At 41.7% G+C, this 15660-nt stretch overlaps 1 protein-coding gene across 19 annotated transcripts in view; it reads right to left on the minus strand.

The window, feature by feature from the left end:
• The window catches only part of KMT2C (lysine methyltransferase 2C), a 194437-nt gene that overhangs the window by 120431 nt on the left and 58346 nt on the right, over positions 1–15660 (minus strand). For all 19 annotated transcript variants that reach the window (XM_061474341.1, XM_061474354.1, XM_061474359.1 and 16 more), the window contains one exon: positions 12863–13001. In XM_061474341.1, the coding sequence (XP_061330325.1) occupies positions 12863–13001 (139 nt within the window). The remainder of the gene's footprint in view (positions 1–12862; positions 13002–15660) is intronic.

The following is a 15660-nucleotide window of genomic DNA, read 5'->3' on the forward strand; positions in this document are numbered from 1 at the left end:
CTTTCCCTAAGGCAGACAGACCTCTGGGGACATGCAGATTGATGGGCAGGTAAAATAGGTCCCATTCATGGTACTCAGATTAATACCCTATCAAAGTGCAGCTGGGAAGCATTCACCCTCATACTCATGGCTGTGGTCGCATATCCATTGCTGCTCCTGCCTGAATACAGGACTGGTGTGAACCAGCACAACAAACCCCGGAGCTGGTGGCAAATGTCTGTCACATTCCACAAATCTTCAGGGAAAAGGTACCCAAAAATAAAAGGGTGCAGAGAAAATATGGATAAATGTGGCATAAGAATGATGGAAAATGAATAGTTACAGCTAAACAGCACATAGGTCTATCTTAAAGCTGGTTTTCAATGTGACAGAGCAACAAATAGATTATTTATATGTCAGAGAACATAACGACTAGACAACCAGAGAAACCTGATCTGGCCTTGCAGGCAGAGTTTGTAAGAAGGGAAAGCAAAGCTATTTATGTTAGTTGAGGCTACAGAGACTTGTGAGGAGACTTAAGAGATTTAAACAGGCAGCACCATGGTGTATAAATTAGACTAGTTACAAACACAAGATTATCCACAGTGGAATAAATAATTATTCATATATCCTGTTAGGACAGACTATCACTTCTCATTAAAAGACTCAAGGATAATTACACCTAAATAAACAAAGCTCTGTAAAGTGAAATCATAGCAAATATGCAATGATGTTAATGTTTATAGAAAAGAAACACAAATCAGTAATTAAAAGTAAAAATAAACTAACTTTTAAAGCGGTATGATTCAAAAAAGGAACACGGGGTAAAGCAGATATTTCTGGAGCCTGTGAGGCAGCTCTGGTATCACAACTTCCAGCAGTAGCTTTCTGCAGGCAGAATGAAGTGAAACAACAGGAGCAGCAAGTTTCACAGCTACTCTGCAGCGTGGTGCGGACAGCTGCGAAGCTGTCAAGAATCATATGGTTTGTGCTACTGCTCCTGCTCCAGCAAAGCTGGGGACCGCAGCTGAAGTGAGCACTCGCTGCAGGGAGGGGGCTGGGGAACCCTTCGCTAAAGGTTTGTGAACACACAGATGCAAAAGTTGAAGACAGGAGCAGCAGAACATTCCCAGACCACTGCCAAGAGTCTGTGGGGCTGAGACAGAGGTGAGAGAAGATAAAGGAGGAGAAACAGGTTTCACACCTTCTAGGGAGGGTAAGCAGAGGGGCTTCAAATGTATTAGGGTACCCAAATATCTAGAAACAACTAGGAGCAGTGTACTCCTTGCCTAACATCTGGATGGATGCTAGGAGAGAGACTCTACACATGAAAGCCACGGCCTTCCACTTCCCAGCACATCACGGTGCTCATTTATCACACAGTACAAAGTGGCCATTTCCATCACGTTAGCCTTTTAGGTTGAAGTGCTCAGTAAATATTTTAAGTTATGTCTGTATGGGCAGAAGGTAGAGTTTTTTATTCCTATCATCTGAGGATTGCAGAAAGTACTTACAAATCTACTTTCCATATGTCAATATGCAATTAGAGTATCTAAATCTGTGGTGCAAGAAGAGCTCTCATATTGAAGATAACGAAATTGAGATACTGGCAACTCTTAAGATCAAACCCTAGATCTGTTACCGTAATTAGCATATTTTCAGAACAGGCTAATTCAAAATGAGACGATGTGTCACGTATCTTTTTATATGCTACTAAGGAAAAAAAGAAAGAGAAAGCTCACCAATACTCCATTTAAGATGCATCTACAATGTGCCAAACCAAAATGTAAATTTATCATTACCTGTAACTTCAACTTAATTCCTGAACATTCCCAGAACAAATAGGTTTCAGGTTAGATATAAGGAAGAAATTATTTACTGTGAGGGTGGTGAGGCACCGGATGGGTTGCCCAGAGAAGTGGTAAATGCTCTATCCCTGGCGGTGTTCAAGGCCAGGTTAGACATAGCCTTGGGTGACATGGTCTAGTGTGAGGCATCCCTGCCCATGGCAGGAGGTTGGAACCAGATGAGCTGTAAGGTCCTTTCCAACCCAAACCATTCCAAGATTCTAAATACTATTTTTTTATATAGGATTAAAATTCCACAGGTGGTTTATCACCAGTAGGTGCTTATATATCACACCTCATCCCAAAGGATTTCATACATCTGTATGCACGTAAATCTTAATACATAATGCAGAGGAAAAAAACACATTGAGATCCACCCAGACATACAACTGGGGTTAGGGGATGCAGTAAGAAGCAATAATAATGTCTGAATGTCATGTCTGTTCCTACCAAGCCATGAGAGGAGATCCAGACTTGGATGTGGTTAGAAAAATGCCCTTGCTAACAAGAAATACGTAGAAGAAAATGGCTGCAGCACCACTGCCAAGGTCTACAAGTTCTTATTTCACTGAGCTGCCTGGTCACTGCCTCTTTCTTATGCAGAATTTACTCAACTCCCTGACAAGAATCTAAGAAGCTACAACCCTCCCCAGTCCACATCCTGACAAAGGAAAACAAAATGCCCGTCAGCCAGCTAGTCCTGGAGGAAGGGGGAAGAACAGTCACTGTTTCCTCTACTTGACCAACAGTGTATAGTCATTAGGACTCATCCTAAAACACAGACCTTCCCGCTGAAAGGAGCTCATTTCCACACATGCAGCATCGAGCAACTAGTTGCACAATATTAAATTACAGCCAGAGAAACACTTTCTGGTTTGCTTGCAAATATTCAGTCAGAGAATTAAGGTAAAATGGACAGTCCCCAAACCTTTTTTTAACAGAATTAAGGCTGACCATCAGGATTACCAACACTTCAAGCACACCAAGTGCCACGGTAGTTATACTCTCAAGAGGAAGTAGAAGCCCCTCCTGGATCCTTCTGCACTGGGAAATAGCACTGGGGTATCCTGTGTCAGCCAAGACTCTTTGATAATAAGCAGATGTGCTGACTGACCTATGTAAACATCGAAGGTTTTATGCAGTGTCCTGTATCTCACAGACCTACACTTGTGTCTGCAAGAGTACCATGCTGGGCAGCTGGTGGAAATCTTCAGATTGGTCTACATGAGCTTGTGTGACCCTCAACAGTATCAGATGTGACCTCTCACTCTCCTGCCTATTTTTCATACTTGGGTAGAAGGCATGGCAGTCTGCAACGATATGGGGCACTGCCATCCACCCACAACTCTGTGTATAAGGCTGGGGGAATAAATTTCCCTTCCTCATTTTCATAGGAATGGCTTCCTCCCATGCCTCCAGCATCCCTGTACAACTGAATGCCAAAGAAGACAGCAAGTGGCCTATGTTGAGCACGCCTATTGCCAAGACACTTGAATTTATACAACCCTTTTAGTACTAAATGGTGAAGGAGGTAGATTCAAGAAAATCCGACAGCTGGATAAAGGTCCCCTTCTGTCAGAAGAACATGCACAGGGAAAACCAAGCATTCTCCAGAGATGAACAGAAGCTGTCTGCAGCAGGAGAAATACAAACTCATGTATTCAGCTCAAGAGATGCTCTCCCCATACCTTTTCTCAAATCCTTCCCAGCCTACCTTGGGACACCCATTATCAAAGAGGTTTGACTGTGCATTCACCTTTTCAATCAATCTCATTAAAAGCAGTGGTCATTGCTGCTGTTTAAACGGGAAACAGCAATGGATTATTTTTGTGAAATATGATTTGCATGGGCAAAGTTGTTACAGGAAGTTAAACTGGTTTTAGCATCTATTTTTCACAATTAAAATTAAGCTCAGCACAATAAAATTACATATTTGGGAGCAAAACACAACTTCAGTGCATCGTTTGCTCTGATTACCAAAGCAGACTGATAAAAATTGGCCTTGAGAATTCTTCTCCCACCTAACTCTGTTAGCAGTTTTAACATATGTTAAAAGGCTGAATTAAACACTACAGGGGACCCACTATTTATTCCACTATGCCAAGTCGTGCTAATGCACAAACTACTTTGCCTTCACTCTCATTTTATGTTGTGTTAGTCAAAGAGTAAATTGTTTTTCTCCTTAGTGGAGATGCACCACCACTCTATCATTTCAGAAACTCGAATCAGGACCTGGCTTCAAACAACGCTGGGAGTCTGTATCAGCGTGAGTTCTAATACATGTGAGATATTCACAGAGGTGAAGTTATTCTAAAACTCAGGGGTTTAGATTAAGTTTTTCAGCTTCATCTAAATATCTTGTAATTATCTGGATCTCAGTAATGAAGAAGCTTGAAAGGAAATGACCAAGAAAGCTCATTGCACAATGCATAAAAACTTTCCACTGCTACAGGGTTAGCAACCCAGTAAATCACCCTTGAACGAATGACACTAAGGACAGAGGAGGATGCAAAGTGCAACATGGGGATACCACAAAGAGGAGGATGCAAAAGTTCTAAGCTGCAAATTGTATTTCAGTGTTTGACATGGAAGGTGTTCTCCGCCCAGCAGGAAACTGAATCACAGAACAACTTGGAATTTTTTAAGTGGTTTGACACTATTCCACAGAATCACATGATGGTTTAGGTTGGAAGGGACCTTAAAGCTCATCCAGTTCCAACGCCCTGCCGTGGGCAGGGACACATCACACTAGACTAGGTTGCTCAAAGGCCCATCCAACCTGGCCTCAAACACTTCAGGGATGGGGCAGGCATCCAGCCAGGGTCCACATCCTTGTGTTGGGGGCCCCAGAGCTGAATACAGTGCAGCAGATGGGGTCTCACGATAGCAGAGTAGAGGGGTTTATTTTACAGGAGTATTTAACTTATGCAGTACAATTCCTTCAAGAAAAGGAGGGCGGGAAGGAGTTCATATGAACTTCAGCTACAGAATTTTTAAACTTTATTTGCACAAAGCAATTAAGCTGCATTAGGCAATAATTGCTTTCCAGTTTTTTTCAGACCGGCACAGCTGGAGTTCTACAGCCAAATAATCAACTTAATGATACTCTTCTCATCTGAGAGAAAGAAAACATTACCCTCCAAACACCACCACCAAACCAACACATTTTAATGACATTTTTATTTTAATGTTTAAAGCTCAGCTAGAATTTCACATGCCCTAAATGCAGGAGAGGTTACCAGAATGCCAGAGCTGAATAAAGTGAATTCAGGACTACTCCAAGGCCATGGAGAAATCATTGTTTAATTTCCATCTGAACTGATTCGTACTCTCAAACAAAACTCCCATATTGAATGCAACTGTGAGTGTACCTGGAACGTGACAGACCACACAATTCTGAGAGGTGATTTAACCTCTGAGTGATAAAACCCAAAGAATAGAAAGTACTGTACTTGTATCTTCAGTGTGCCTTTCTGCCCAAAAAGTACGGTCATTCAAAGCCAAATCTCCTCCTTTGGCAAGACAACACAGATCACATCAAAACTGCATAAACCTTGCAGAGGTGGCAGCACCTCTCAGGAGGCAACTTCATACAAATACTAAAAAGGGTCTTACTACCTGAAAATTGCTGAAATTTAACATATACCATATACTGCCTTGAAATAGCAGGCTTTCAAGAAAGCATCATCAAAATTGTTCAGTCACATCAGGGAATTAAAAAATACTCTGTTCTGCATAATTCAAACTTTGTATTTTTTCTTCAGACGCATGTTTAGAGAAGACATGAAATACAACAGAGTGGGGCTCTTTAGTCAGAACTCTGCTGGGTCAGATTAAAGGTTCATCCAGCCCTGTATGGTCAGTGTTAGAAATAGGATAAGCAGATGCACAGGGGATATTAAAGAGCAGGGCAAACATATGATACTACCCATGCATCCCAGTACTTTCAGTTCAGGGCTTCCCTGTATGAGCTGATTCCTAAATATTTAGTAATTCTCCATTTCTTTTGACCAGTCTGCTCTTGACCTCACATTTTCAGCAATCCACAACATTCCTCATCAAGGACTTGATGTCACTCAAGACAACTATCTGCTGTGCAGAGAATCACCTCCTTTTATTTTGCATCTAACCCTTAAAAGTTTCATTTGATGACTTTCAACTTCCTGCATTAAAAGAAACTTCATAGTCAGGATACCCTCCCCATGCCACCTATGATGTTAATGCTTCTTATCTTCTTCCTCCAGTCTCTTTTACAGACTCAGGTTCTAGATCACTTAACTGGAAGGTACTGCAAATCTCTGATCAACCTTTCTGCTGTTCTGTGAAACTTTTAAAGTTTTACTACATTAATTTCTGAAGTTCAGATACACTTTCTGAAACCTATGGAAATCAGTCCACACTCACTGCTCTAAAAGTTTCTAACCTCACCAAGCAGACCACATGTGCTCAAGCAAAGCTTTCGCACATCGAAGCCACAAGCTCAAAAATTCTCTCTTCACTAAGCATGCTCCATTCTCAATCCCTATGTGCAAGCAGACTCCATATGCACCATCCTTACCCCGTGAACAAACATCTAATCCAAAGGTTAGACACATTCACAGGGATCGTCTCCACAACTACAACTTTGGGATGCTGCAAGTCCAGATTTTGCCATTTAAATTGCCTGTACTTTCCAAGAGCTGTGAAATGGAAGTGAAGGAATGATGAATGAACAAGTAGGGCCAGACAGTGGGCTTCCTGTGTGAGGGAAATGTAAAGTGATGGAGAAACAGGACAACTGACTGTGTGGAATAATACAGATCACACAGAGAACCAAAGCAAGGAAGAGAGCACAGCCACAGCTGACAAGGAAAATGAGCAAGAAAATGGAGAAAGGGGCAAGAAGCAATACTATGTCACAAATACCTGCCTAGGAGCCACAGGACATGGAGGGAAGGAAAATGCAGACCAGGTAAAAAGCCAAACAAGAAGAAACCTCAGCTGAGTGGACACTGAAACAATAGTTAGAACTGATGAGCAGGGACTAGGATTACAGAAGTACAGAGAACGGGAATATGATGAGGATTCAACAACATGAAAAATTGTCAGAGTCTGGCAAAGAAAGCTTGAGACAGGAAGAAAAAGGAAAAGGTGATATTTGGGAAAAAATGAGAGAAGACACCATAATCACTCGACACTGGGACAGAACATAAGATCCAAAACTCTCACAATTGCCTGTGATGAATATGTAACTGTGCAAACCTCTGACAAAGTAGGCATCCCATCCACTTGTAAGCTTGGTCTCTTTGGGACACTGCGTAACTAGTACTGCTATCAGTCCTTCAGCATGGTCTAATAGACTGCAGGCCTTGAAATTTTGCTCAAGAAATGCTTCCGTCTGTCTGCCGTCACTCAGAGGAAAGAAAAGCTGTCCAGTCAACAGACCTGACCTGCCAGCGCTATTCTTATTGTTTGCCAGCAGCAGGACAGACCGAGGAGGACACAAACAGCCTTAGTAGGATGGGAGAGAGACAAAAAACTGCCTAAAAACATCTAAGAAGGTCTTAGAGTGAGACTTCAGAAACCTAGGGGATGTGCTCAAACAGGGCAGGAGACATTGCTAAGAATAGTTTCTGTGCTTGGACCACCTTTTGTAACGGATTAATTCAAGAAGCAAAGGTCCACGCAAGCTGAAAGTCCAGTCGTGAATGTCACTGATCACAGGTGTCAGGTCCCACAAGGCAGAAGTTCAACGTGACAGCATTAAACACATTGCAGTCACAATGTCAATTGTTCAAAAAAGGCAGGATCAAGGCTGACTGTGAAACTTTCCTTTGGCCCCATTTGTGCTATACGCCTTCTGTGCTTCAAGAGAGATGCAGACCATCTGGAGAAAACTCAAAACAGCAAGAAGAATCAGAACTCAAGAAAACATCATCTACAAAGAAAGTATGAACAAATTTGGGGTTCTGTTACGAGTAAAAGCATGCTGGGGAAATAAAACAAGAGGCTTTTGCACAATTCTCTCCTTGGCAGATGGTACAAGATGTAATGGGATAAACCCAGACCGAGGAGAGTGCAGGTTTGATGCGAACAAAGTATTTTCAACAGTAAAAACAAAGAAGAAACTGGAAGGGACTGTTTAGGGAAGATCTGGAGGTTTTATTATTGGAAGATTTAAGAGCAATTTATATAAACTTCTGTTAGGAATGGTTGCTGTAGGTATGGGCCTTGGAAAAGAGGTGAACTAGATGACTTCCTGCACAAAGTATCTGAGGTAGGATTGCTTTAACAACAATTCATCATAAATTCTTCTTGAGGCAATTTCCCTAGTGGATGCATGATCATACAGGATAGACAACCAGTAAAGACTTAACTCTTTTTTCATTGTGGTCTTAAGTCTTTACCTACTGGCAACATATACACTGTGCCCTGAAAGCCAAATCAGTAATTTCACTCTGGCCTACGCTGATCATTGATATAATGCTGAAATATTAATTCACTATTATTAACTTATTTTTGTAACACAAAGGAATGCCATCTCCACTTTGCAGACATGGAAGTCAACTGCTGACTTCAGAGGAAAATCTGTAAATGCTTACACTGATCTAGATCTGAAAGTGTAAAGCAAAACTCTGCAATGATTTCACAAGTGCCCTGTTTTCTGCTCTGCAGAAAGAATTCTTGTAGAAAAACATTCATGTAAACTACAAACTGCTTTGTAATACATGTGCATGAAAGAAATAATTGGTCTCAGAATTAATCTTAACACTGGTATCTCCTAAAATATTATCTTGATTTTTTAACTTGAGCAGTTTTTTAATATATTATAATATTAAATGTTTTATCTAACTCCTCCCTCCTCCTTCCATCAGTGCAGTGTTACTCTGTCCAGATAGATAATCTATCTCTGCCACTCCACAGTTTCTTTTTTCCACTGAGTACTGCTTTTGAATGTTGCAAGTTCTGTAATGTGCTTTCTGTGAAGGTTAAAGCAAAAAAAGATAAAGCAGTTCACTGCTGCTTTTTCACCATTTTCTTTGTTCACACCATCAACAGATGTTCACCAACCACTTCTTTTCAAAAGTCTATAGCATCCCCACCCCCCATTCTCCAGACTCCAATTTTGGTGTTAGCAGCAGGAACAACAAAATAAGGGGGAATAGTGCAATTGGTCTGGAATGAAAATTATGTGCTTTGTCCAATTACAAGTGAAGCAGGAAAGGAGGAAGGTGTGTTGCCAGGGTTTTTCTGTAGTTTTAGCGACAGTCTCACAAGAGCAGATATTTAGCAGACCAAAGTACCAAAATCAAAAAAGCTGTGTGAAAATCTCAGCTTCTGCTTATTTTAAGAATGTTCTGTCTTCATGATTATAGCAAAAGAAGTGAAAATGTGCAATTAATGCAATTTATAGTCTCTGAAAGTATAAAGTAAAATGTATCAAAAGGTGTTTTGTTCTTCTACGAAACTGTGTTTCTGGGCCATTCTTGTTAGCTCTTAATGCTTGGAGTTGACAATGTGGGAAGCAGAGGAGGAAGGTAGAAGTGGGCTCTGCTGTAAGGCTCAGCCAGTTTCTGGCTGCTTGCCTGCCTCATGGGCTGCACTTCCCCTGCTCTCTGCAGGCAGCACAAACCAAGGGAGCAGATTCCTTTCGAAGAAGCTGGATTCCACTCAGCCATAAGTCCTGGGCTGACAGAAGCTTCTCACAAGGCTTATAAAAAGAAAAAGGGAACAACCAAAGGAAAAGGCTCCAAAACCCATGACGCTCATGATATATACGAGCTGGCAGCATTACTTTTACCACTGCCAGGCCTGGTAGTTTATCTTTGCTTGATGTTATTGCACCTCCCCGCATGTGGTCAATAATTCACTCATTCCTTCTGTGCATACACACACACGCCTCACCCCTTCCAGCCTCCCTACCCCAGTATGGCTCAGATAGTTTATTCTAATGTTTTTTAGCACAGTGGTTTCTGAGCACTAATCCTATACCCATTATTACATTCCCTGCCCCAATCCTATTTACAGTCAATAGTTCTCTTGGACTCCCCCATCTCCCCGCTCAGAAAGAATCCAATATTGACCATCTCCTCTCTCGCCTTTCTCTTAAATGTTCTTGTTTAGCCTCAGTCTCAGGAGGGTTCCAGAGAAAAGTACCACACAAGCCAAGCTTTGGCTAATCTCTCAGTTCTATGACTGAGGTCGTAAAACCTCATGAAGTTCAACAAGGCCCAATGCAAGGTCCTGCACATGGGTCAGGGCAATCTCAAACATAAATAAATGCTGGGTGGAGACTGGATTAAGAACAACCCTGAGGAGAAGGACTTGGGGGTGTTGGTTGACGAGAAGTTCAACACGACCCAGCAATGCATGCTCACAGCCCAGAAAGCCAGCTGTATCCTGGGCTGCATCAAAAGGAGTGTGACCAGCAGGTCAAGGGAGGGGATTCACCACTCCACTCTAATGAGACCCATCCCTGCAGTGCTGTGTTCAGCTCTGCGGCCCGCAACACAAGAGGGACGTGGACCTGATGAGGTGAGACCAGAGAAGGCCATGAAGGTGATCCGAGGGCTGGAGCACCTCTCCTATGGAGACAGGCTGAGAAAGCCAGGCTTGTTCAGCCTGAAGAAGAGAAGGCTCCAGGGAGTCCTTAGAGCAGCTTCCAGTGCCTAAAGGGGCTGACAAGAAAGCTGGAGAGGAACTTTTGACAAGGGCATGTAGGGATAGGACAAGTGGGAGTGGTTTAAACTGAAAGAGGGTAGATTGAGATTAGCGTTCAAGGCCGAGCTGGATGGGGCTTTGAGCAACCTGATCTAGTGGAAGAGTGGAAGGTGTCATTAAGGTCTCCTCCATTCTATGGATTCTGTGAAATCCCCATCCTAGTTCTGATATTTCCTATAATGTTAAAAATAGCTACTCTTCAGTAGCAAATTAATGATTTAATGTAAAAGCCTTCATCTTATGCCCTGTGCCCTGTGGTTCTCTGACTCCTTTATCTTCACTACCAAAGACAGAAATCCAGAATTATCTTACACTCAACTGAAAAAGTAATGCAAAAGTAGCTCTGCCTACACCTGCATCTACTTCTGGTAGAGGCTTTAGTTCTTTTCTGTGCTCCAGGCAATTTCTGCACTGTCTGTTATAATGTACTTCCATAATTCTCCCATGTCTCATACACCTGAAGTTATTTCCAAATATATAAATACTTTCATTGGATTAAGTTAGTTACACTATAAAACAAGAACGTAAAAGCTTACTAAAAGAGATGAAGCTGATGAGTATGAGTTATTTGGAAATCAGCTTCAAAACTACTTCCGCGAGTTACGGGTTTAAAGTCTCTATGCAGCCACACTATCATAAATCTTGATACATTTCCTCCCACCACTGCAAAACCAAACGTCAGCGTGCGTTATTTCACACGTTGTATTTTCTCCTAAGAGAACAGTGAAGCCACCCAGAATCCAGTCCTCCTACCCCTGCATGACACAGTGACAGTGTCAGCACACCACAATGACACAGATGATGGATCAAGAAATCACAGATCCAAGAGGCTTTCTTCTGCTAGGTTTCAAGACACAGTGCCAAAAAACCCTTTACATCTTTGTAATGAGGACATCAATGACTCCTACAGTAAACACCAATCCTGCATCTAAGTCTGGAACAAAAATTACCTGGGGTTAGAGAAACCTTAGATCTCTCATACATTTCTTTCCAAAATGTGAGACACAGAGTCTGATCACTGTTATTTAAATTAAAAATTAATAGTACTTAGCTTTTTAATGCTTTGATTAATCAAAACAATGGGCCTTATTGGCCTTTCCTTCTTGACTAATCGAATTCAACACTTTCAGTTGGAAGTAAAAGTAAGTTGAGAGCAAATAAGGGCTGTTCAGAACCAAGAAGAAGTTTTTTTAGGAGACTGTTGTCCAGCTTTTAAGAAACAAGTTCATAGTGAAAGAAAATCCTGTAATCAAATATTCATGATAACAGCAAGAAAGAAACCTTGAGAAGAACAGAGAGCAGATGAAACAGCACTAAAACTTTCGCAAATCATCCAAAACAGGGTGAAATAAATAACAAAAACAGCTGTTCAGCTCAAGGCCCTCTACGTATTTACTGCAAGTTAATACCAACTTTAGAAAACTCCATTAGGAACAGAAATTTTAGTATCTTTCATTCAGGTATATGCACAACATGTATTTAACTTAAATTCTCTGTGAGAAGTGAAGTATCTCCTGGAACCTAAGAAGTCTGTGAGCACGTAAAGCATGAAAATGATATATGTGGCAAGTAGATGAAGTAATTTTTTGTACATGGAAAATATGCTCTGTGTTGGATTAAAAAAATATGACGACGATTCTCTCCAACTCTGTCAAAATATAATTACACCTTTAACCATCTGGTAACAGCAATCTCTGCAGCAGTAGAGACCCACGGCTGGATTAAAAGCTGTTATCAGGGCTTCAACAAAGCAGCTCACTAGGATTCTGTGACACTGTTTCAAAAGCGATCACAGACAGTGTGTTCTGGTTTCCCTCAAATAATGTAATTAACACTTTCACTGGTTTTGGGGGTAATTTATTCTGATAAAAAGTTTTTTAGATTACAGACATTTTCTGTATAGTAAATTCTTAAATAGGGAAGAACATGGTAGAAATGACAAGAGATTTGTTCTACTTTGTTCCTGAAAATGCAGCCATACAAGCTGAAACTTCGGAAGTAACTTTATATGGACTTGCTAGTACATCATTTTCTGAGTAGGAAAGCTTCAGTAATCCCATTTTATCTCCTAACACTTGTGTGTTTCAACTGAAGAAGTTAATATGCTGTAATTCACGGGTCTACCAGCATAGTCTGCAGACAACACTCAATGAACATGCTTTCCACCTTGCTCTCCCTATATGCCAATGAAGCCATAAGTCTCGAGTGTAGGAGCTGCTGCCAGCACTCCAAAGCACCAGCAGTGTGTCCCAGGCCTGCGCCTTGAGCACTCTGCTCCCCATTATCTGGCTCCCAGCCCTTCCCCTGACTCAGCACCCGCCTCCTCGCTCACCAACCTGGGTTTAGCTTCCACACCCACAGAGGCGGTGGAGCATGCAGACTCCTCGGACACTGAGTGCTGAAGGACTGGTGTTAGCTGCTTGGTGCTGTCCACTTCCGTTTGGGCATCCTCTTCTGCAGACTGCTCTTTGACTTCTGTTTAACAAATAAGAATAATATTAATTTATTTATGCTATAAAACCATCTGTGAGCTTTCTCTTGTGCTGCAAAGATGCTTTTTACTTATAGACATATCAACCAATGTAACTATGTTCTCAGACACAACAAAACTGAAAGAGGAGGAAAATACTATACTTCGCATCTAGCTAGAACTTGAAATTGAGTGCTTATAAGCTTATAAAGTTTCATGTGCTTATAAAGTTCCATAACACAGCATACCACTGTGAACTAAAGATGTTCAGTAAGTAATGAGGAGTGGGGCAGGAGAAGCATTGTTTAGTGACAACCTTTTCATACAAGGCTGCAGTTCTAGACATTCTCATTCTCCCCACATCTCCTCTTGTGCACATGCTCTGTCATCCCCGAACAAACTTCAGGCTGAAGCACACTCATCTGGGGTATAATGAACATTTTTTTAACTCCCAGATTAGCGTTAACTTTGATGAATTCCCTGCACTAGTTCATTCCTGATTATACTAACTCTGGGCTGGCACAGGATTGAAGAGGTGAAGGAAGGAAGGACATGGTTTATGCCATCTTAAACTCCATTACGAACTGCATGAATATAAACGATTTTTGCAGCATCCTTTTAATTTAATTAGTTTTTAGACGTAAATATATACATCTACAGCTGGCAATGTTACTGTCTGCCAAGAAGGTTTGTTTCTGCTCAGAAACATGAAACACTGTGGTGCTGTCTGCATAGCTTAAATCCTATTCCTATTTGGTTTCCTCCCTTGCACAGAGCGAATCAGGGATTCGCCAGGAGGACAGGGTAATGTGCCACTCCAAGTGCATCAGAACACACAGGAACAAAAGTCAAGGCTGTAGAGCAATAAAATCTGGTATTTCCACACTTCTCTGTATTTTGACTTTGAAACCTAAATAACATAAAAATCATCAGACTCTGGCAGATATTCTTCAGCATGTCCAGCTTAAGACACGTCTCCCCCTGTCAGTGGCTGTGGCTGCCTCATGAGCCAGCTTTTGCCCAGGTAGCCAGTGTGGCCAATAGCATCCTGGCCTGTATCAGCAATAGCATAGCCAGCAGCACCAGGGAAGTGACTGTATCCCTGTACTTGGCACTGGTGAGGCTGCACCTCAAGTACTGTGTTCAGTTCTGGGCCACTCACTGCAAAGAAGACATTGAGATGCTGGAGTGGGTCAGCTCCAGCAACTCAATGGCTGGGCTGGCTGGGAGGGCAATGAAGCTGGTGAAGGGCCTGGAGCGTAAGTCTTATGAGGAGCAGTTGAGGGAAGTGGGGTTCTTTAGTCTGAAGAAGAGAAGGCTCAGGGGGGACCTTATCACTCTACAACTACCTGAAAGGAGGATAGAGTGAGGAGGTGGCTGGCCTCTTCTCCCAAGTAACAAGTGATAAGACAAGAGGCAATGGCCTCAGGCTGCACCAGGGGAGGTTTAGATTGGATATTAAGAAAAAATCTCTTCACCAAAAAGTTGGGCATCAGAACAGGCTTCCCAGGGAACTAGTGGAATCACTGTCCCTGGAAGTGTCCAAAACCTGTGTACATGAGGCCCTTTGTGACATGGTTTAGTGGTGGTCTTGGTGCTCCAGGCAGTAACAGTTGGACTTGATCTTTTCCAAGGTCTTTTTCAACCTAGTTGATTCTGTGATTCCATGATCTGTCCCACAGCAGAGCCAGACCAAGCACCTGTGCCTGGGTCACCTGCCATCTAAAACTTCAGTGAGCACAGGTTTGAGCTGAGAGGCCAGCTCCTTCAAGGAAGTGTGGTTAGAGTAAAGCAACAGACTATTTAGAAGATTTAAGCAGAAGTTACAGTCACTTTTTAAAAAAAACTAATACACAGCATGTCAAAATATCATCAAATATTGCAAAGGATAAATTATTCAAGTGGAGAAATGGATGGTTACAAGAATCTGCAACATGGTTGGGAGTGCGGAAAAACCTGCTATAAGCTTTAATCTTATTTATAAGATCAATAAAACAGAAGAAAACTCTCAGAACACAGAACTGCACAGCTTGGTCTGTAATACTGAAATTATACACCCGCTACAGCACATGGAGAAGAGGAAATATTTCTTGTTTGATGTACAGAGATTGAAGTAAAATTATTCTTTAACCTAGAGTGACCTCATTTAGGAAGACAATGATGTAATATTTGAAACCCTCAATGAAGGCACCTGAAACATACTAAAGAGAAACACAAAGAAGAAATCCCCTGTTCATGACTGGGTGTGCTAAATGTTTATTTGAGCTGGTGCAAACTGAAACTGCTTCCCTATCTTCAGTTAAGCTATTCAGTAACATACACCTGAAACATCACTGAACATCTGAAACACCCAGAAATGTTTGAAAACCAAATGGCTGGTGTTAAACCCATTATACCAACCTATCCTAAAGAAAAAAAGAATGCTGGACAATCACTTGATGCCAAATAAATATCCTGTTGGGAAATGCATCCCTTGTAATAGCAAATGGCTCTGTAAAGAAAACAAAACAAAATAAATCAAAATCCCATGCCCTTAGTGTTTGGCACATCTGAATAAACAATCCCTACAATCACTCCTGCATGAGGATTCCCAACATAGGCGGCATCCAGCAGAGCCATTCATAATGGTCTGTAGTGCATCTCCAAAGCATATTGGATCTGAAG

Source organism: Pezoporus flaviventris, unplaced genomic scaffold, assembly GCF_033815535.1.
Source record: "Pezoporus flaviventris isolate CSIRO_AGI_PZ_B2104156 unplaced genomic scaffold, CSIRO_AGI_Pfla_v1 ptg000079l, whole genome shotgun sequence".
In the NCBI taxonomy this organism is placed as follows: domain Eukaryota; kingdom Metazoa; phylum Chordata; class Aves; order Psittaciformes; family Psittacidae; genus Pezoporus; species Pezoporus flaviventris.